Source organism: Drosophila albomicans, chromosome X (genome assembly GCF_009650485.2).
Source record: "Drosophila albomicans strain 15112-1751.03 chromosome X, ASM965048v2, whole genome shotgun sequence".
Classification (NCBI taxonomy): Eukaryota; Metazoa; Arthropoda; class Insecta; order Diptera; family Drosophilidae; genus Drosophila; species Drosophila albomicans.
This window is the reverse complement of record NC_047627.2, coordinates 33,104,990-33,126,034: the sequence shown is the minus strand read 5'-3', so window position 1 is coordinate 33,126,034 and position 21,045 is coordinate 33,104,990. Positions and strand designations below refer to the sequence as shown.

General features: G+C 35.9%; 2 protein-coding genes across 6 annotated transcripts in view; one reads left to right on the top strand and one right to left on the bottom strand.

The window, feature by feature from the left end:
- LOC117566000 (BTB/POZ domain-containing protein KCTD5) overlaps positions 1-10,242 on the bottom strand; it is a 69,741-nt gene extending 59,499 nt beyond the window's left edge. For 4 of the 5 annotated variants that reach the window (XR_007955037.1, XR_004571952.2, XR_007955040.1 and 1 more), the window contains exons 1-5: positions 9,045-10,242; positions 5,834-6,019; positions 5,698-5,763; positions 5,444-5,634; positions 3,968-4,461 (exon numbers count right to left, since the gene is read on the bottom strand). Coding sequence is in view for 1 of the 5 variants with exons in the window: in XM_034245425.2 (XP_034101316.1) it covers positions 4,449-4,461; positions 5,444-5,634; positions 5,698-5,763; positions 5,834-6,019; positions 9,045-9,230 (642 nt within the window). In the remaining 4 variants the exon portion in view is untranslated. Of the gene's footprint in view, positions 1-1,458; positions 4,462-5,443; positions 5,635-5,697; positions 5,764-5,833; positions 6,020-9,044 lie in introns of those variants that run through there. The other variant, XM_034245425.2, reaches the window with a different exon arrangement.
- Positions 10,243-11,004: 762 nt separating this feature from the next.
- LOC117572250 (uncharacterized) lies at positions 11,005-13,235 on the top strand. The gene is made up of 3 exons (XM_034254941.2): positions 11,005-11,321; positions 11,394-11,609; positions 12,653-13,235. Exons 1-3 carry the CDS (start codon positions 11,180-11,182, stop codon positions 12,691-12,693), a joined length of 399 nt encoding a protein of 132 aa, XP_034110832.1. The 5' UTR covers positions 11,005-11,179; the 3' UTR covers positions 12,694-13,235.
- The last annotated feature ends 7,810 nt before the right edge of the window (positions 13,236-21,045 follow it).

The following is a 21,045-nucleotide window of genomic DNA, read 5'->3' as shown; positions in this document are numbered from 1 at the left end:
ATAACATATTTCTTGCTAAACTAACTAATTACCTAAACCTATATCTACATCGCCAAAGTGTAAGCAAGCAAAAAAAAAACTGCACTCGAGTGTGGTAGATACCATTTCAAATATACCGAAAATATACTGCAAAATACTAAAATATACCAAACGCAATATTTGGTTTATGAATATAGTCTACAATCAAAATATAGTACCACATTTTAAATATACCATAGAGTCCAAAATATACCAGATTTGCTAACTTGTCTTTTAACAATTTTCCTTATCTCTAATGTACCACTCTTTAATCCATTCAAATATGGTGTATTGATACATGTACGATTGATTCTGCCTAGTTGTCTTGATTCATAATATTTTTATTTGCTGCTCAATCGGAAAATGCAATTCTAAATCAAACGCAGCGGTAAAAGCTCGTATTCACTTGAGAGATCTAGAAGCATCGAGGCACTTTAAGTAGCTTTTGAGGATTTGTTCTAGAAAGGACTTTTTATACACAAGAGCTTTTCGTGGAAAGCTTCAAGAGCTTTATCCAAAGCTAATGAGCTTACCGAATATGTTGCCCAAAAAATTCTATAAATATCAGGGCACTTCGAACAGCTTTCGATGATTTGTTAGGCAAGAGCTTATTTCGTGGAAAACTTTTTAAGAACTTTTGCCAAAGCTGATGAGTTTTGAATGTCCTGAGCTTACCAAATTTGTCGTCCAAAAAGTTGTATACTTAAAGCTCATGCCGTCGAAGCTTTAAAGCTTATTCAACCCAATAAAGCTGCAACTATGTTAAGACATAAGCGGAGTTTCAAGTTGGTTAACGAAATTCTCACAAAAGCTAATCCTTCCAATTACACACACACATCAATGATTTGAACTCACACACACACACACACACAAAAAGACATAGGTACATTTAAAGTCGATAGATTTCTCTTTTTTAGAAAAGGGATCTTTAATGTATTTATTTATAATTTGAAGTATTGTTTCTCCGAGAGACTTTTGAATCGGTTACAATGCGAGTTAATCCAAGCAGGTTTATGTGTTTATGTGTGTGTAGAATTACAGGGTATTACAGGTAGGTAATATATATCTATATATATGTATGTATATTTGCATGCGTATAGCCGCACTTTGTATTGTTGAGAATGTACACATGAACAATCAATCTATGTTCTTTCTCTACGAGTATTTCGCATTGTTTTCATCTCATCTGAGTGGCGATCCGCAGGACATTCGAAGGACATTCAGCTCGTGTTGCATTTGAAAGGGGATTTTCGCGTTAGTTTGATTCCGATTTTGGGGGATGGGAGATGGGGGCGTGTGTTATAATTACAAGCTAATGTAAAGTTAGGTTTATCCTTGCCCGATCGAAATAATTGTGCGCATTATTCTAACCTGCACTTAGATGCACATAAAATAATTCAAAATTGGATACAAAAATGGGTAACGAGTACTTAGGTGGCGACATTTTGATTCGTTATTCAATTTGCTTTTGTTTTGTTGTTTTTTTTTTTTTCTTTTTTTCGCTTTTTGTTTTTCTTACTTTGTTTTTGGTTGGTGTATAAATTAGTTTACTTTTAAAATTATATATGTACATACATAAATATATAATTAATAATGCGTAACTCTAGCTTAAACTGCAACGCATTTGTTATTTTCAACACTTTCATTTAGTTTATTTTTATTTGCTTTTCAATTTTCAATCTCAATCTCCATCTTCAGATCGTTCCCATATTAATTTCCATCCTCATCGTCATCTTCTTTCCTTCTCTTCGCCTTGTTTTTGTTTTCTTTGTTTTCTAGTGCAATTTTTCACATAAATTCAGTCGTGATTTAAAATATTTCTTCATTTTCGTTATCAGTTTTGGTTTTCTTTGATTTGCATTTTGCTTGTTTTTCATTTTGAATTTCGCATCATTCAGTTTATCAGTTTTTCGTTTTCGTTTTTCATTTTCAGTTTTCATTTTCAGTTTTCATTTAAATAAAGCTCAAGGTAGTAATGCAAACCGGGCGCTAAATACACACAATGCACAATGCAATAGAACGAGGCGGCAGCATTTTGCCATAAATATTAATTTAATTTTAATTTTCTCTTGCATTTTCTCTTATTACGATTACAGTTAGGTTTATTATTATTACAATTATTAGTTAAGTGTTATAGTATTATTTTAATTATTATTATTATTGATAATCAGACATAAATGCAACTGAAACTTAATGCCGTGAAATTAAGTTGCTTTTTAAGAATCAAAACAGTTGAACACCAATTGCCGAATTGCGCTTGACAAATCTTTGAATCGAATCGAATCGAATTTCGAGTGTTAACCTTTTCGATCTAAATATATTATGTATGTGTGTGTGTGTGTGTGTGTGAATGTGTGTAATCGGATGACGCTTTTACCAGGTGAATTCCCTAAAATCACTAAACCATAATACCAATAGAAAGTCAGCAACATATTCCGGAAATTCAAGTGTCTAACATAAGAAAAAAAAAAACAGTAATAAATCTACGTTCATAATTCGTAATTCAACAGCGGACAACGGACGATGAGATACTGATTTGCCCTCATAATTTCTCTTTTCTCATAATAAGATCATTAAAGTTAGTTCCATTGAGGATCATTTGATCCTTTGATCAAATCCGAATTGCTTCACCAACTCATTACTTTTGTTGCTAAGGTAATCGGTATCGATGATGCCTGATATTGAGCCTATTAATGAGTGATTTTCGCACAAAAACAAAAGCATTTCAAAGAAGTATCTATCTCTATGCGATGAATTTATATGCAAGGTTTACTTATTGTTATTATTATTTGCTTTGCTGAGTCGAGAGTTTGTTTGAGTTTGAATATCAGCGTTTTTCTCATCGTTATCGTTATCGTCATCGTCATCGTCGCCTGCTTATTGTTATTGTTATTGTAAGCACAATAAAAACAGCTAAACAGCTAAAAGTACAATTATAAACGTATCGCATCACGTTTCACGTTTGATCCTTCGACAGTTGATAACTCCGATTCCAACTCGATTCGTAGGCTATGCAAACGTTTAAGATCCAGATGACACAACAGCTAGACGAGAGAGATATATCTGGATATATTCAGCATTCTTCAGACGATTGCAGAACACACGAAACGACGAGTCAAGAAAGTCATCAACTGTCTTCGCTTCTTAGTTCTTTAGTTGCATTTGAATGTGTATGTGTATGTGTATTTGTATTTGTATAGAATTCACGTTTCTGTGTCTGTGTATTTGTCTAAGCATCTAGGCATCTTCTCTAGGTGCTTTCTACAACTGTCTTCTTAGCATAATGTCGGTTACACGTACAATATACATAAATATTACGTTATTAAAGTTAATTGTTGTTTTTTGTTTGTTGTTTGTATTTTGCTTTTGCTTTCTCTATTTGTTTTTCTATTTTTGTTTAGCCTAAGCCTAAGCAAAGTTGTTGGCGGTGTTTTTGTTTGTGCTTGACCCACATTGAATGCATTCTATTTGCATGTGCTCCTTCTTAAAACTCTTGAAAACATCTTCTCAATTTTTGTTTGTCATCAACAACTCGTTAATCGTTAATCGTTCATCGTTTATCGTTCATATTAAGCGTAATAACGCACTCTTCAAATGCGGAAGGCAAAAGGGAAGCCAAAAATATATTTATATGCTCTCTCTCTCCACGGTCAGAAAACCAAACAAAAGAAAAACCTCTACCGCATAACTAAGCAACTATATATATAATATATATAACTATTCTCATATATAATATATTGATTGATTGATTGTGGATCGTTTGAAGAGCGCAGTGCGTTCTACTTGTGCGTTTATGAAAGTGTGATGCAGACAGACAGAGCAACAAAAAACATTCTATCACTCATTCGCAAATGTAAGCTAACACATAAAAAAAAGACAATCGGACATTGTGAATTGAATGATTGCAATAATTGTTGTCGAAATGATCAAAAATCAAAGGCAAACATACCTAAGATAAAGGATGATGCGTGTGTGATTGTGTTGGTGAGTGGTGTTTGATTGATGGATGATTGAGTGTTGACTGATGATTGACTGATGTTTGATTGATGAATCATTGTTGATTATTTTGATGACTTATTGATGTTTAATTGATAATTGTTTGTGATTGATTGATTGATGATTGATGGCAGACTGACCGATTGACAATGTATTTAATTTAATGCTTGCACAATTTCCACTTTACGTTGAAAACTGCATAGTCATAAAATAAGGCTCAGATCACGTTAGGCTTGTATTAATTATTGTTGTTGTTCTTTCTGGTTGTTGTTGATGTTGTTGTTGTTGTTAATTTTCAATTAGTTCTTAATGTTGTTGTTGCTGTTGTTGTGGTGCTTGGCTGTTGTTGTTGCTGTGGTTGTGGAGTGTTGTTATTCGTTTTACAACTTGGGATTTACTTTTCTTTCTTTCTTGGATGGGGAGAATACAGCTTTTTAAATTCCAAGACTGCAATTAGACAAAGAAAGAAACAAAGAGTGAGACAGCGAAAGAGAACACAAATTTTACAAAGCAAACACATGAAACAGATGGAGACGGAAATACAAAGCACAAAGTGCAGAAATAGCAAATGATTTTGATCAAAGGTTCTAAATGAACATATAAAAGAGGGAAGTAAATGATGAGTGTGAAATAAGCTAAACTTCTGAATATAGTAATAAGTAGTACTTTAACCACAATGAATGTATTATTTACAACAGTTTAAGTTGCTAATCAAAGCGAATTTCAACAAAGAGTCGCTTAGAAATAAAAATTCATCAATTAACAATAAAACTAACTAAAGCTTCAGCTCTTTACATTCACACATTTGTTTTAAGATTACTTGAAGTGATTGTTTGAATCTATTTAAATGAGTCAACTCGATTTAGGCTAACATGAATCGAATTATTTTGTTAACTTAATTATCTAATGGCCTCATTCGATGTACTTTAATCACAATGAATACATTATTTACAGCCCATCAAAGAGCATTTCAACAAACGCGTCGCAAAGGAGTTTAAATTTGATCAATGAACTAAATCTTCAGCTCTTTACATTCATCACTTTTCATAAATTTACTTTATGTGATTGTTTGAATCTATTCAAATGAGTCAACTTGTTTTAGGGTCGATGCAATTGTGCATGAATCTAATTATGGAATATTTACTGATTATCTAATGGCTTGTGGGCCACACAAACACTTAATAGCGAGCACAGATAGCAAATTTATGAAAGTTATCGTGAGTGCTTATCAGCTGGCTAATGACTTGGTAATTAGGCAATGTCATGCTAAATGGCCTGATTCCGTATTGAGTTTTTCGATATCGTCGACTGAATCACATCACATCAAGTGCATTAAAAGAGACAGACAGACAAACTTATAGAGAGAGTGGGGATAATGATTCAGACTGAGAATGAGGATGGCGATGAACTTGTGGTTGACTGGCCTTACATGCGCGATCCCTTTTGCTGCAAAACCTTGGCGCGATCATTAAGCTCCAGCTCACGTCCGGCTGTCGAGCCGCACTCTTTGGACACAACACAAAGGAACTCATTGTTCTCAAAGGGGCCGTAGTTGGAGTATTGCATGCCCACAGTAATCAACTGCTCGAAGCGCCAGCCATCCGACAGAGTTGAGATCATCTAAAACAGAGAGAGAGAGATATAGATACTTTCAACTTTTGAAATGCACACAATGGACATTACCTGTGTCAGCTCTTGTTCGCGGCATTGCAGCACACGATAGACGCGCTTCTTGTCCGCATACGGTCTCTGTTTAAATAGAGAAGAGAAGTGGAGAATTAAGAATGTGCACTATATTGTATACTGTTCAGTTACTCACTTGATCTCTGTGACTGATGCACTCCTTGAGCAGCGCTATCAACTGTGTCACATTATAGAATTCAGCCTCCTCGAGAACGCCTTCTTCGGAGACGCCGTCCAAGACGAGTTTGCCATGCCGCAAATAGTTGAGTACGGGCGCAAAGTACTTGGGATCTCTGTCAATTAGATATGCGCCAGTCTCATCCTGCAACAAGAAGAATAAGAAGAAGGAAACCAATTAGTCAATGGCAGTGACAATGTCACATTACGTATACGTAATGTTCTCTCTACTCTCTGCACAATCTGTGATTCTACTGTAAATGGGTTTGTCATATTGTGTCAATGAATGCGCCTCCCTCCTTCCACTTCTCCCGCCTGTCGCCTGTCAGTCTGCCACATCGCTGAATGAATATTGTATTGCGCAGAGCCAGGAGGAATAGGAAAAACCACTAATGTTTGTGTTTGTGTTTATATTGTGCTCGATGGCCCATGTATTATGTTCAAATATAGATGCCAGCACATAAACCAATTCGCATGTGACCCAAAATTAACAATTTACAATGCTCAGCTGATGAATTTCAATTTATAAATACAACAACATTACGTATATTACTTTAAATTATAATAATGTGACCCAAAATTAGCAATTTACAATGCTCAACTGATGAATTCAAACAACAGCATAATATATATTACTTTCAATTTGCATTTCGCCCAACTAAATAAATAAACGTACAAAATTTGGCTTCACTGTTGTGCTCCTAACTTTCTGGCAACCAGAAATTAATATTTCTATAGCTATACCTCTATTAATCCATACACAATTCTTCGATGGATATTTGTGAGTCATATCATTATTTGTATTCTATTTTAATGTAATCGTCAAAATATTTATGGAATTCTGAACAATTTAGTCATATAATTATTTGTTATTCTATTTTCATTTAATATTTAATGTTGTTGATATTGCAATCGTCGAAATATTTATGGAATTCTGAAAAGTTTTCTTTATAGGTTTGCATTCTTTATGAAATTCTGTACAATTTTCATGATACTATAGATTTTTATTCTTTATATAGTAAGCTAGTCATATAATTATTTGTTATTCTATTTTCATTTAATATTTAATGTTTTTGATATTGCAATGTCTAAATATTTATGGAATATTGTACAATTTTCTTTATAGATTTGCATTCTTTATAAAGCAAGCTATCAATAATAATATTCAACTATTGCTCACCAAAACTGAAACTAAAAAGGCTTCAGTGCGACATTAAATATTGATTTGTTTAGCAAATTCGAGTCGAGTGTGCTGGCGAATATTCAATTCAATCAATTACAGGGTATCTGACAGTTGTACAGTTGACAGTTGTCAGAGATGCTGACAACCCTGAAAGCTGGCTTCTTAGCTATTTCTTTAGCAAACTCAAATGTAGTTATCATTTTATCATGACGAAAATTATAAAAAAATATGAATATTCAATTCAATCAATTACAGGGTATCTACAAGTTTATACTATTGATTGTTAGAGATGCTGACAACCCTGAAAGCTGGCTTCTTAGCTATTTGTTTAGCAAACTCAAATGTAGTTATCATTTTATCATGACGAAAATTATAAAATATGAATATTCGGTTTAATCAATTACAGGGTATGTGGCAGTTGGTACTAACCACCCTGATGGCTGTCTTCTTGACTATTTAGCTATCTGACTATTTGTCTAGCTGCTCGCAAGTATTTTCTCATTGTTGTTTTTTTTTGGTTTTTGGTTTTTAAACAATTTAAGCAGCGCACGATCCACATCGCCTCACACTCCCATTGCTCATCTAGCCACCTGTGAGTGTGTGCGTGTGTCGCTCTCTATACGTCTTTGTATGTGTGTGTGTGTGTCGTTTGTGTCTGTGTGTTTGTGTATTTGGGTATTTGTGTGCGCCTTAATTGGCGGCCACCAAAATTTCGGGGGCTGCTTTTGTCTTTGCAGCGGAGGCGAACAGAGGTGATTGTCTATCTGTGTGTGTGTGTGTGTGCATGTGTGTGTGTGAGTATTTGTGTGGGTGGCAGCACGAAAAATTTAATCAATAACAAAAGCGGGTGGACACCAAGCAAAATACATGCAATCTTTTTAATGAAACTATTTGTGCATCGCAGCGAAATCCCAAAACACTATCAAAAAAGAAGAAGAAGAAGAACGAAAACATCAATGGGAACAAAAATAAAGGGAAGAACTCGATTGTTCAATTGCGCGCTCTCGAATTTTTGTGTTTATAAAAGCGGCCAATGGAAAATGGCAAATAAACACACGCTTATTTCTATATGTGTGTGTGTGTGTGTGTGTGTGTGGCATACGTGTGGCACATGCGATATTTATTAGTGGAATTTGTGGATAAATTTATTGCGTTATACAAAAATGTTTAATGTTTGTTGACGCTAGGCGCTGTGTTAGCTTCTCCCCTCCTCCACCATCCCCCTCGCCCACGTTAATCGCCACCCGCTGCCACAGAACAACAACAGAGCGTCAAGGACTCAGCAACGACAACAAGAAAAACAACAACAACAGCAACAATGACAGCAGCAGCAAAACGAATGAAACGAAAGGAAAAAAAAACAAAACAAAAGCAAAGCCCATCCCGATGTGACACTAAACTAGTTTTGGTTACGAATACACGTGAGAGTGTGTGTGTGTGTGTGTGTGTGTATGTCTAGTATATTCAGTCTTGCTTATGCACAAATATACAAATGCGCCTTGCTGCCTATACTACAAACCACCCCCCACTAACAATGCAATGCACTGTCGATGCCGCTGTCGACGTCGACGTCGACGTTGGCACTAAATGCACTTTGGGGCGACCCTGGCAGTCTCTGCTGCTGCTGCTGCTTCTTCTTCTGCTACTTCTGCTATGGTAATTGTTTGCGGAATGACCTGCATTGCTTGCTCACATCTGTATCCGCGTGTGTTTATTTACATGCGTGTGTTGGTGTGTTTGTGTGTGGGTGTGTGGGTATGCACACATTGACTTACAATTTTGGGTGTTCGAGTTTATGACTATAATTATATAGCTAGCAGCTATGAGCGCAATGGCCGCTGTAATTATTAAAGCTGCCAGCTATGAGCACAATGGCCGCCATAAATACTTGCATGTCAGCATGCAAACAAACAAACAAATACACATATACTAATACATGTATTTATTTATTTATTTATGTTTATAGTAATGCTGTTTTGTTACTCACCCGATCTGATATCAAATCACAGTCTTCTTGTATGAGACGCGAGAGAAACGAATTGGGGTCACGGGAAAGCGTTGTTTTCGTGGTTAGAAAGTAGGTGCCACCCACATTGAGCTTGACCCATTGGTCTGTGCCTTGTTTCTTCAGCACATTCGGGCTTTTCCTCGAATTGATAAACACTGTGCTCATATTGGGATTGTTGTTGTTGTTGGCGTCGATGCAGAGATTATGGATAAGGAGATGACAATGCTCTGCTGCTGCTTCTGCTTCTGCTGCTGTTTGCCGTTGTTATTCCTGTTATGTTGATTTCAATGCTCCTCTATTGCATTCACATTCACATTCGCATTCGCATTCGTGTGGTGCGCGCGTCTCTTCTTCTTCCACTTCCACTTTTGCTTCTGTTTTTACTTCTGCTGCTACTGCTGCGCTGCTGCTGCTTCTTCTTCTTCTTCTTCAGCTGCTGTTATTGTTGTTGCATTGATGGCCGCCTGCAAGTTCCAGTTAGCATACAACGCACACACACACGCATACGCAAACGCACCAACATGCAAACTTACACACACACACTCACACACACACACGTGGTCAGGTGTATGTGTGTTCTTGTGTTCTTTGGCTGGCAGCAATCAGCACGCGGACCAGCTAGAGCCAGAGGAGAGCAGCAATACAATTACAATTCGATTCGTCGCGTCGCGTCGCGTTGCCTTATTTGTCACCTTACTTCAACTTGCTTTCCCTTTCCTTCCCTTGCGCTGCGCTGCGTTCGCCTTGAAATTATCTTTTTCTTATTTGTACGTTTCTGTTTGACCAGTTTCAGCTCATGCTTCTTGCTCCTTCTTTGTGTTGCACCTTCTTCTTTGTACTTGATTATTGTTGCAATCGCCTGCCACTATTCTACTCTATGCGTTCGTCACTTGGCCACGTTTTTATTATTTCGTATTTATGTCACCGTTCCATTTGCATTGGATGATGCCAAATTAGTTTTTTCATTGAGCATTAAAAAACAAAACACTGTCGACGAGGTGGAGAAACATCGATGGCAAAATCGATGCATCGATGTTTTTTTGTACAATTTCTTAAAGCATCGATTTTATATGGCAAACATCGAAGTTTTTTGCGGCCAAACAAATAATTATAATAAATTCATTTATTTTTGAAGAACAATTATTCTTTCAGACTTTTGTTTCTTAAAAAAAAAAGCTTTCTTAAAGCTGTTTTATTTGTCGCGGTGTGACCGTAGGCAACGTTTCCAAAACAAACCCCTAAACACTGATGGAATCTACCAAAAGACAACTAAGATTTACCAGCTGGTCACATTTCAGTAGAATATGAATCAAATTTCCACAATATTTATACTTTCCCTTAACAGACTTGGCAAAAATAGTATTTTTGAAAATAAATTAAATTAAATTAAAAAAATTGTACACTACTTTTATAAAAAAGAGGAGGTGAAGATCAAATGGTAGCGATATCAGTTGAAGCTCTAAAAATGTCAAAAAGCTCTATTGGTATTTTTAATATTTTAAACTTAATTAAAAACTATCAATCAACATGCGGACGTTTTTTACATTCATTGGCATTTTTTTTAAATCAAAAAATTATAAATTTAACACTTCTAATTGCATTGGTAAAAATTGGATTTTGGTATATGGCAATGGCCAGTAATAAAGTACCAAATTCATTATGTTGTGGTGGTTGGTCGATATTTATCATATGTTATGATGAGTCCAACTATAAAAAACAATCGATATTTACGTGAGCACGATGGCAACAGCTGTTTGTGCTGCGAAGCTGACTGGCATGAAAATGTGATACCAATGTAATGCAGCCAAGGCTGTGTGCTATGAAACCCATTATTTTGAAATTTAAATGGTAATTTAAAGTAAAATTGATCAATGATAGAAATTATTTGTTTCAAAAAATACATAGCACAATAAACGAATAGAAATAAAAAATGAAAGTTAAGCGTATATTAGAAATTTCCGCTTGTACGCGATAAGCGAGTAATCTGCTGGAATTATCAGTAAAGTTACGTCTGCGCAAAATTCGATATTCGAAATTCGCTTAAGCAGCCGCAGTTAGTCGCAGTACAAGTCTTCGCCGGTGTGGACGTGAATGAGAATCGAACGAATCAAATTATGCAGGGAAAAATGAAAGTAACTTCGCAAAGTCTGCAGTTGGTGGTAACCCTGGTGGTCATTGCCTTGACTTTGGATTGCGTCATCGCTTTGCCCTCGCCCATGTTGTATAAACGGAATCCTGCAGACAAATTCGAAGCTGGTAAGTTGTTTTTGGATTTACCTATTGTAGTGACTGACGCTATCTATCTATCTCTCTCTGTCTCTCACACAGATCTGGTGCCTGTCTCGTCGACAGTTATTCCGTTGACTGTGCTCGAGGTGAGCTACGGACTTGGCGGCAAGCCAAGCGATGAATACAAGGCTGCCTATCTCCGCAAGCTGCGTAAACAAGTCCAGCAAAAGGAAGCGAACTCTGCGTCCGTTTTAGCCACTGGCGAAGTCTCAGAGCTGCTGCCAGCGCCAAGCGATGCAGACACCTTGATCACAGGTAAATTTAGTTGCCCACAACAAGTGTGTATGCCAAACTCACATTCTCTCTTTCTCTCTCTCTATCTATTTATCTATCATTCTCTTTCTAACTCTCTTTCTATCTCTCTCTCTCTCTCTCTCTTTCTCTCTCTCTCTCTCTCTCTCTATCTATTTATCTATCATTCTCTTTCTAACTCTCGTACTATCTCTCTCTCTCTTTCTCTCTCTCTCTCTCTCTATCTATTTATCTATCATTCTCTTTCAATCTTTTTCTCTCTTACTCTCTTAATCTCTCTCTCTCTCTCTCTCTCTATTTATCTATCATTCTCTTTCAATCTCTCTCTCTGTCTCCACCTCCTTCTGTTTCTGTCTCTCACACTCTCTTTCTATCTTTCACACTCTCTCTCTTACACTCATTCTCCTTTTTTCTCTCTCTCTCTCTCTTTGTCTCAACCTTTTTCTCTTTCTGTCTCTCTATCTCTCACAATCTCTCTCCCTTACACTCTTTATCCTTCTTTCTCTCTCTCTCTCTCTCTCTCTCTCTCTCTTACACTTTTTCTCATTCTTTCCTTTTCTCTCTTTCTCTTTCTTGATCTCTTTATCTGTTTCTCTCTAACCTACTCTCTCTCTTTCTCATACTGTATCTCTCATTCACTCTTTCTCTCTTATTCATTTCTCTCGTTTTCTCCCTTTCTCTCTCTCTCTCTCTTACTCTTTCTCTCTCGCTCTTTCGCTGTTTCTCCTTCTCTTTCTCTCTAACTCACTCTATCTCTCTTTCTGTATTTCTCTCTCACTCTTAACTCTCTTGATATCTCTCTCCTCTTCTTGCTCATTCTTTCTCACTCGCTCTAACTCACTCTTTCTCTCGCCCTCTCTCTTAATCTCTCTGTCTCACCCTCTCTCTGTCTCTTTCTCTCTCTATATGTCTCTCTTTCTGCTTCTCTCTCTCTCTCTCTCTCGCACTCTTTCCCTTTCTCTCTCTCTTTCCACTTCTCTCGCTCTCTCCCTTTCTTGCTGTCCCTCTCTTTCTATCTCTGTCTCTCTCTCTCATTGCACTTGCAGTCAAATCGCAACAGCAGGCGGCCAAAGTCAAGGCTGTTTAGTGCAGCTGGAACTGGAACTGAGACTGGAACTGGAACTGGAACTGGAAGTGGAACTGGAACCAGACGCCAGACCAGACTGAAACACTTTGTGCGTTGGCGTTCGTGTTGGTTGAGACTATGATATCACTGCAACAACAACAATAACAACAACAACAACAAACACAGTCTGAATCAATCTAATAAAAAGAAAACAAAACTAAAAACAAGTCAAGGCAAAACAAGTCGAGTCGAAAGACTTCCAACGAAGGCCTTTTTAACTTGCTTTTGCCTAATTGGCAATTGTCAATTGCCAACTCCAAACAGCCAACTAACAAGCCAGCCACGCAATCGGGTATGCTCGACTCTCAGATACCCGTTACCTATAGCAACTGAATTGCGCTAACGCATTTCGTCTTAGAATGTTCATTTTATGCTTTTATTATTTTTGGTTAAATTCAAATTGAAAATAAATAAAAAAAATGCAAACACATTACTAACACAGTTTAGTACTCACCCGACATTTATTATTTTTGAGCTGAAAAGACAAAACAAAATTATTGCTTGAATATTTATGTAAATTTATTTTCATTTTTATTATTATCAAAATAAAATTAATATTACAATAAAATTAAAAAATTTTACAAAACGATAATAAGTGCTGCTCCCATTCAAAATGGGATCGAGCACTCTCGACTGGATGTAATACTGCAATATACCAAATATAGATTTTGGTATATTTCGGTATTTTTGAGGTACATTAATTCGGTATATTTAAAGAATAATATTTAATTTGATATATTTAGTACTCCATTATATATTTTAAATGTGGCACTACATCAATATACCAAATATAGATTTTGATATATTTCGGTATTTTTGTGGTATATTAATTTTGGTATATCTTAAAAATAATATCACACCATTCAAAATGGGATCGAGCACACTCGACTGAATGTAATACTGTATCAATATACTAAATATAGATGTTGGTATATTTTAGTATTTTTGTGGTACATGTATTAATTTGGTATATTTAAAGAATAATACCACCACCTTGTTTTACTGATTGACAGTAGCTTTTGTAACTTATTTGGATTACAGTTCGTGTAACAATTATCGTAGCTACCCTGTTGCCACTTGGCTACCGGGTATACCAACTGGCAATCGTCATCTGGCAACTGACGAAAGATTGCAGCGTGGGTGGCCCTGTTGGCTGTTGGCTGTTAGCTGTTAACTGTTATTGATTCCATCATCTGCCAGCTGCCACACGAGACACGAGGAACGTGAGGTGTGTGGCCAAGGGAGGGGACAAAGGGAAGGGGGGGAAATTGAAATGAGTTAAGCGAATACTCGTAGATCGATAATGGTCATTGGAATTGTTGCCACGCCTCCTTGCCCCCGTTGCAGATTATATTTCCTGTGCGAGCCGAAAACGAAAACAACGAAAAAACGAAAAGCATGTTGGCCACAATTCAATCGAATCAAACTGTCATCCAATGCAATTTAAAACAAAACACACACACACGCACACAATTATACACACGTGTGTGTTTAGACAACAAGCGTATGTGTGTATTTTGTGTGTGTGTGTGTGTGTGTGCCGGAAAACACTTGTTCAATGTTGACTCGATTTCGATTGTCATGTTCCGTGTCCAGGATGAAATGCGGCATGTGGAGAGAGAGAGACGAAGGGAGAAAGGGGAAGGGGGGAAGTGGAAGGGGAAGGGGGAAGGGGACAGCTTAGGTTAGGAACAATGTGGTTTGGTTGCAAGGCATTTTGATGTGCTCCGACAGAATTATGATTAAATCAAACGAAAACAAGTGAGAATGCTGCAACGCAGCACAACAAGCTCGACCTGCAGATACCCTATAAAAATATGGAAATGTGGTAATATATAAATATACTAAATACAGCCTTTGGTATATTTTTAGTATTTTTGTGGTATATTCGTATGTGCTTAGGTTGGTATATTTTCAATGTAGTACATATACCAAACATAGCCTTTGGTATATTTTTGTTTTATTTTTGTGGTATATTAATTTGGTATATTCGTATGTGCGTTAGTTAACAATGTGGTATATTTTGCACTTTATAGTATATTTTTAATATATTATGTTTTTCTATCCATAAACTAAACACAGTATATTTTTAGTATTTTATGGTATATTAATTCGGTATATTCGTATGTGCTTTAGTTGACAATGTGGTATATTTTGCACACTATGGTATATTTTCAATAAATTACTCTATCCATAAACCAAACACAGTATTTTTTTAGTATTTTATGGTATATTAATTCGGTATATTCGTATGTGCTTTAGTTTTACTAATATATTTTGAATGTAGTACTCTATCCATAAACCAAGCATAGCCTTTGATATATTTTTTAGTATTTTTGTGGTATATTAATTTAGTATATTTTAAGAATAATACTACACTATTGGGTGGCGGGTATCTCGCAGTCGAGCACACTTTCTTACTTGCTTTCTCCATGTGTATTTTATTTGTTTAACTTGGTGTCAGTTAAATGAATATTTACCAATAATAATTATTATACAAATCGTTAGTCGAATAAAGTGTTTCATGTGAAGCGTAAACAAATATCGAATCAGTCAATAATGCCCGACGTCTGCAGGCAATTGTAGGGCATCAGGAAAAAGAAGAGAAATGACAGGAAAGACAAGACAACCACAGCAACAAAAGCAGCAAGCATAATAATAATAAAAGTAATAATAATAGCAGCAGCAGCAACGGCAGCGATGGCCGAAAGAGAAATGGGGCAACAAAGTGAGAAAGATGTTTTGGGACAAAAGGCGAGGGAATTTCATAAACAAGTTAAGTTAAGTACGAGTATGAATGAAAAGCGAAAGGACGACAAATGACGTTCATAAAAAATGAACAACGTCACGTCAGGCTCAACATTGTATGTTGCCATTGTTGTCAACGTCGTCGTCGTCGTCGTTGTCATTGTTCTTGTTCTTATTATTGATATTGTTAGCTTGTTACGATGTGTGTATTTCTATATACTATATACTAGATGAAGAGAGAGAGAGAGAGAGAGAGAGAGAGCACGCTCGTAAATAAATAAACAGGCAGTTATCATTAAGACACTTGGGAGGCAACGCATTGTTCCCATCGATAAATCCATTAAATCCATTAACACTTAACACATTCTCCACACGACAGCGAAAAGTGGATTGATTTTATGTAGAGCTTCAACGAGAAGCGAGAAATGCGAAATCTGATCAAAGGCAAACTCAAGTGCTCAAGTGCAGCCAACTTAACAAGGGCATCGCATTAGGCAGCGTTGCCAGATAGATCGAAATCGAAATCGAAAATAAATACCAATTCAAATCGACCACTCTTCACTTCAACCACTCAAAGCTCGAGCTCATCGTCGCAGCTAGCCAGAAAGTCAGCAAGCTGGCTAGCTGGCAAGCTGGCAAATAATCAAGCTAGCAAGTTATCAAGCTGTCAAGTTGGCAAGTGCGTGCTAGGCAAACATTAGTCTGACACGCGTATGGGCATTTCAATTGAAAGCCCTGAAGTCCTTGTCAGCCAAACAAGATGCTAAAGCACATACAAAGAGAGAGATGGAGAGAAAGAGAGAGAGAGAGAGAGAGAGAGGGACACCTTGATGTCGTCCTCTTTGCCTGAGAGACGAAGCCAAGGCGTTAGCCTATGTTACACCTTGTTGTCAAGTCTGGACACTCGAGAGTTGTCAGCTGTGCAGCTTGCATACCCTATGTGGCTGCAGCATTTTGGGTATATACAATCCGCCGGATAAGCAAACTCAATACTGAATACATTTTTATAGTAATTTAATTGTTGAAGAAATAAATCAACGCATGCATATTGATTTGTTGCTTACATGTTGTTATCATAATTGAAATGAATAAATTCAGTATATTTTAATACTACTGTAAAAAATTTCTAAATTGCTTATAAAAATACTGCAATCAAGAATACGTATTAATAAAGTGCGGTATAAATAATATACCAATTATATACCACAAGAATACTAAAAATATACCGAAGGCTATATTTGACATATTAATATAGTACCACATTCAAAATATACTTTAGAGTGCAAAATGTATCAGATTTCCAGCCAAAGCAACTAATGCGGTATTCATTTTAAAATATACCAAATTAATATACCAGAAACATATCGAATATTATATTCGGTATGATGGTATAGTACTACGAGTTAAATATACCAGATTGCCAGCCAAAGCAACTAATAGTGCAGTATTAAATTTAAATTACACTAAATTAATATACCGCAAAAATACCGAAAATATACCAAATATTATATACCTTCTACCCTATCCCTCTATTTGTGTATAAAATATAATTAATCTATTATTTAAGATAAGTTTTGTTTGTGTTTGGCTCGATGTGTATTATAATGTATTTATGAATTGTAATATTGTATTGACTATCTGGTATATTTTGTATGGTATATTTCAAATATAGTAGTAGTATATTTGAACGATAATACCATACTTATGTGCGCTTATTGAATTGTAGCTGGTATCTCTGAGTATTTCTCGTTTCGCAATTCACATTTCGCATTGTTGAAACAATTTTTTTGTTTACAGGGTCTCACACAGTCGATGCTCTCGCTCAACTTTTGCTAGTTTGCTGCGTTTCAATTTCTGTTTGCAAGTTTTTGCATTTTCTAAAGTCCTCTCCAACTTTCACTTTCTCACTCTCTCGCTCTCTCTCTCTGTAGTCTCTTTAGTCTCTGTCTCTATTTCAGTTTCTTGGTTGCACTGAAATCGGTGAGCTGTCAATGTCGTTGTCACGCATAAGTTGCCTTTGCCTTCCTTTGGCTTCCTTCATTGTTCTTCTCTTCCCCTCAGGCAAATCTTAGACACATCACATCCTTTCACACACACACGCACACGCCAAAAGTATGCAACGAATATTTAAATAGTTGCTTCGATGTTATGGCTAAACTTGGGCAACTGTTGCAACTTCCCCCTTCGGCTTTCCCCGCTGCCCTTTTGCCCTCAGTTGATTAGGCAGCAAGAGTCTTGAGTGCATCATAAAGTCAAACTATTTGCTATAAATTCGATTTACATACATTCCTCTCACTCTCCCTCTCGCTCTCCCTCTCGCTCTTCGACTGCTTTCAACTTCGAGATGGAACTCGAGGCAGGCACGTATTTAATTGAAATTCGAAATCCCTCACACATTTTGTACTCTCTGAGCTTGAGTCTGAGTCTGACTCTGAGTCTCTGTGTGTGTGTGTGTGTGTGTGTGTGTGTGCCAAGTGTAACCAAGTGTAATTATGTTGTAATTGGATTCTCCATCTCTTCCATCATCTCTACAGATCAATACCCTCATTTCTCATCGCATTTGTATTTTTTTATTTCATTTACTGGGCTAATGCCATTTCAGGACTTTTCGCATTTGCAACTCGAGAATTCAGGGCTATAAATAAATCTCTTTGTGAGCATAGCCAAAAGCAAGCCAAGCACTCAAATCGAGTGCTTCACAAGTGAAAAATTCATTTAACATAAGAAGTGCAACAAATTTCAATTAAACATTCAGTAATGATTTTTATCAGAAATAAATCAAATATATTTGCTCTTTTCTGAAATAGAATAATGTAAAGCAAAAATTTGAATAATTGATTTCAGATTGTTAAAAATATACTATACTACCATAAGTATACTAAATTATAGTATATTACAGAATAATACCGTATGTACAGTATATTAAACAATCTAAAATCTATTATTCAAACTTTGCTCTGAGAAATATTGCAAATCAGAATTATGTCAAGCAAAGAAGTAACTACATATAATACTATAATATAGTATATTTTAATACCAAAAGTATATCATATTAAACAATCTTAAATCCATACTTCAAACTTTGAGAAATGTTGTGATCTCTAATTTTTCAGAGGAAGGAAATAGCAGATTGAGGTGAAAGTGGCTTCTATTACATATTGTAGTATATTTTAAAATGTTACTATGATATAGAATATTTCAATACTATAACTAACAATCTGAAATCTTTGAAACTTTGCAAAGCAGAGTCAAAGTCTACAGAGTGGGTATTATAATATACTATATTATAATACTATAAGTATAGGTTTAAATCTATAATTTAAACTTTGCGCTTTTGAGAAAAAATATAACAGATTAAGGTCAAAGTGGCTTCTATAATATAGTATATTTTAATTTTATAATACAGTATAATTGAATACTATAAGTAACAATTTGAATCTTTGCAAAGCAAAGCTCTAATATATAGTAGTATAATTTATTACTGCCAGTATTCGAATAAATCTATAATTTGCGCTTTTGAGAAAGGATATAACAGATTGAGGTTAAAGTGGCTTTTATAATATAGTATATTTTAATACTATAAGTAACAATCTGAAATTTGTGTAAACTCTTTAATATAGTATAATTTAATAATATAAGTATTCTGCGCTTTGGAGAAAGGATATAAAAGATTGAGGTTAAAGTGGCTTTTATAATATAGTATATTTTAATACTATAAGTAACAATCTGAAATCTGTGCAACTTGCAAAACAAAATGGTCTTTCAACTCTTTAATATAGTATAATTTAATATTATAAGTATTCGAATAAATCTATAATCTGCGCTTTGGAGATAGGCTATAACAGATTGGGGTCAAAGTTGTTTGGTTGGTTGGTTGGTTGAACCCAACTCCATGTTTGTTGTGAGGGAATCGGGCAAGAGAACAGAGTTGAATGCATGTTTGATCTGCGCATTATGCATTTGCACGTTTCTCCAGACTCCAGCCTCTTCCTCTTCCTCTACTTCCCCCCTCAGGGGAACCACAAGCGATATCTGAGTGTGCCCATCAGTCAAAGGACGCGCGAGGGGTGCAGCCCTGATGCTAAGAGGGAAACTGGTGTAAAAGCTAAGCAAATTAATGGATTTCTGGACTTGTCACGCCAGCTCTTCTTCTTCTTCACCCTCTGTACTTCTTCTTGTCTCTCTCTCTCCCCCTCCATTCCGCCCCGACACTCGTCTGCTTTATTATTTTGTGTGTGCTCTGCGCCTCTGTATCATATTATGATTTATGCTCTGCTCCCTCGCCACGTTCTTGAATTTCAATCGATTGCAGAGCCACAGCTTCAAGTCACAGCGCAGCGCATCGCATCGCATCGAGTTGTGACGTGTCATGTGTGTAAAGTGCTTTTATCATTACGTCTATTTTATTAAATCGCTTTTCCAGTCTTTTAATTCTCTCTCTCCCCCCTCTACTCTCCTCTCTGCTCTGCAATTGCAATACAAAAAGTACGAAAAAGGCGCAGCGCAATAATTGTTATCAGCGCAGTCAAATGAGTCTTCGCTCGACCGTCGCTCGACAACGAGGCGTATGAGTGATGTGGTTGCACAACAAATCTCGCCTCCTTCTCTTACTCTTCCCGTCTCGCTCTGTCTTTCTCTTTTTCTCGCCCTTTAAGTGGCTTCAAAGCCAAATAAAGGCTGCTGCTGCTGATGCTGCATTCACCTTGGCACACGCGCTAGTTGTGCCTCGGCATCTCTAATTAATTGAAATAATTAACTTAGGAATCAAGGCTGCCAGCCTCGAGCCTTCAGCCTTCAGCCTGGAGCCTCCAGCTGCCATCTGTCAGTTGCCTGTTTCCAGTTGCCAGGCAAAAGATTGCAGCACCATTTCAAATAGTAATAAAGAAAGTCTTGAATTTGTTCGCTAATTTGTGCCAATTGCTTTTTATTTTGTAATCGCAAACAATTAAATTTAATTAGGTCATTGAATAGATATGATTTTGAACCCGAATTTGCATTTAAAACTTGAACCTGAACTCTTATATTTGATTTGTAAATAAAATGTACTATAATGAATTCATTAATTGTAATATTGAGTTGACTATTTGGTATATTTTGTACTTTATGGTATATTTTAAATGTAGTAGTATATTAATATATCAAATATACATTTCGGCTATTATTATTTGTAATATTGGGTTGACTATTTGGTATATTTTGGACTTTATGGTATATTTCAAATGTAGTGGTATATTAATATATCAAATATACATTTCGGCTATTATTATTTGTAATATTGGGTTGACTATTTGGTATATTTTGTACTCTATGGTATATTTTGAGATGTTGTGGTATATTAATATACCAAATATACATTTCGGTATTTACTACTTGTATTATTGTGTTCACTATTTAGTATATTTTGTACTCTATGGTATATTTTGAATAAAGTGGTATATTAATATATCAAATATACATTTCGGCTATTATTATTTGTAATTTTACGTTGACTATTTAGTATATTTTGTACTCTACGGTATATTTTGAGATGTTGTGGTATATTAATATACCAAATATACATTTCGG

What these genes read in the sequence shown, in the direction of transcription:
- LOC117572250 (XM_034254941.2), top strand. Translation starts at nt 11,180, where the DNA reads ATGCAGGGAAAAATGAAAGTAACTTCGCAAAGTCTGCAGTTGGTGGTA. An exon ending in TGCAGACAAATTCGAAGCTG is followed by an intron (nt 11,322 to 11,393) that starts GTAAGTTGTTTT and finishes TCTCTCACACAG; the next exon opens with ATCTGGTGCCTGTCTCGTCG. An exon ending in TGCAGACACCTTGATCACAG is followed by an intron (nt 11,610 to 12,652) that starts GTAAATTTAGTT and finishes TTGCACTTGCAG; the next exon opens with TCAAATCGCAACAGCAGGCG.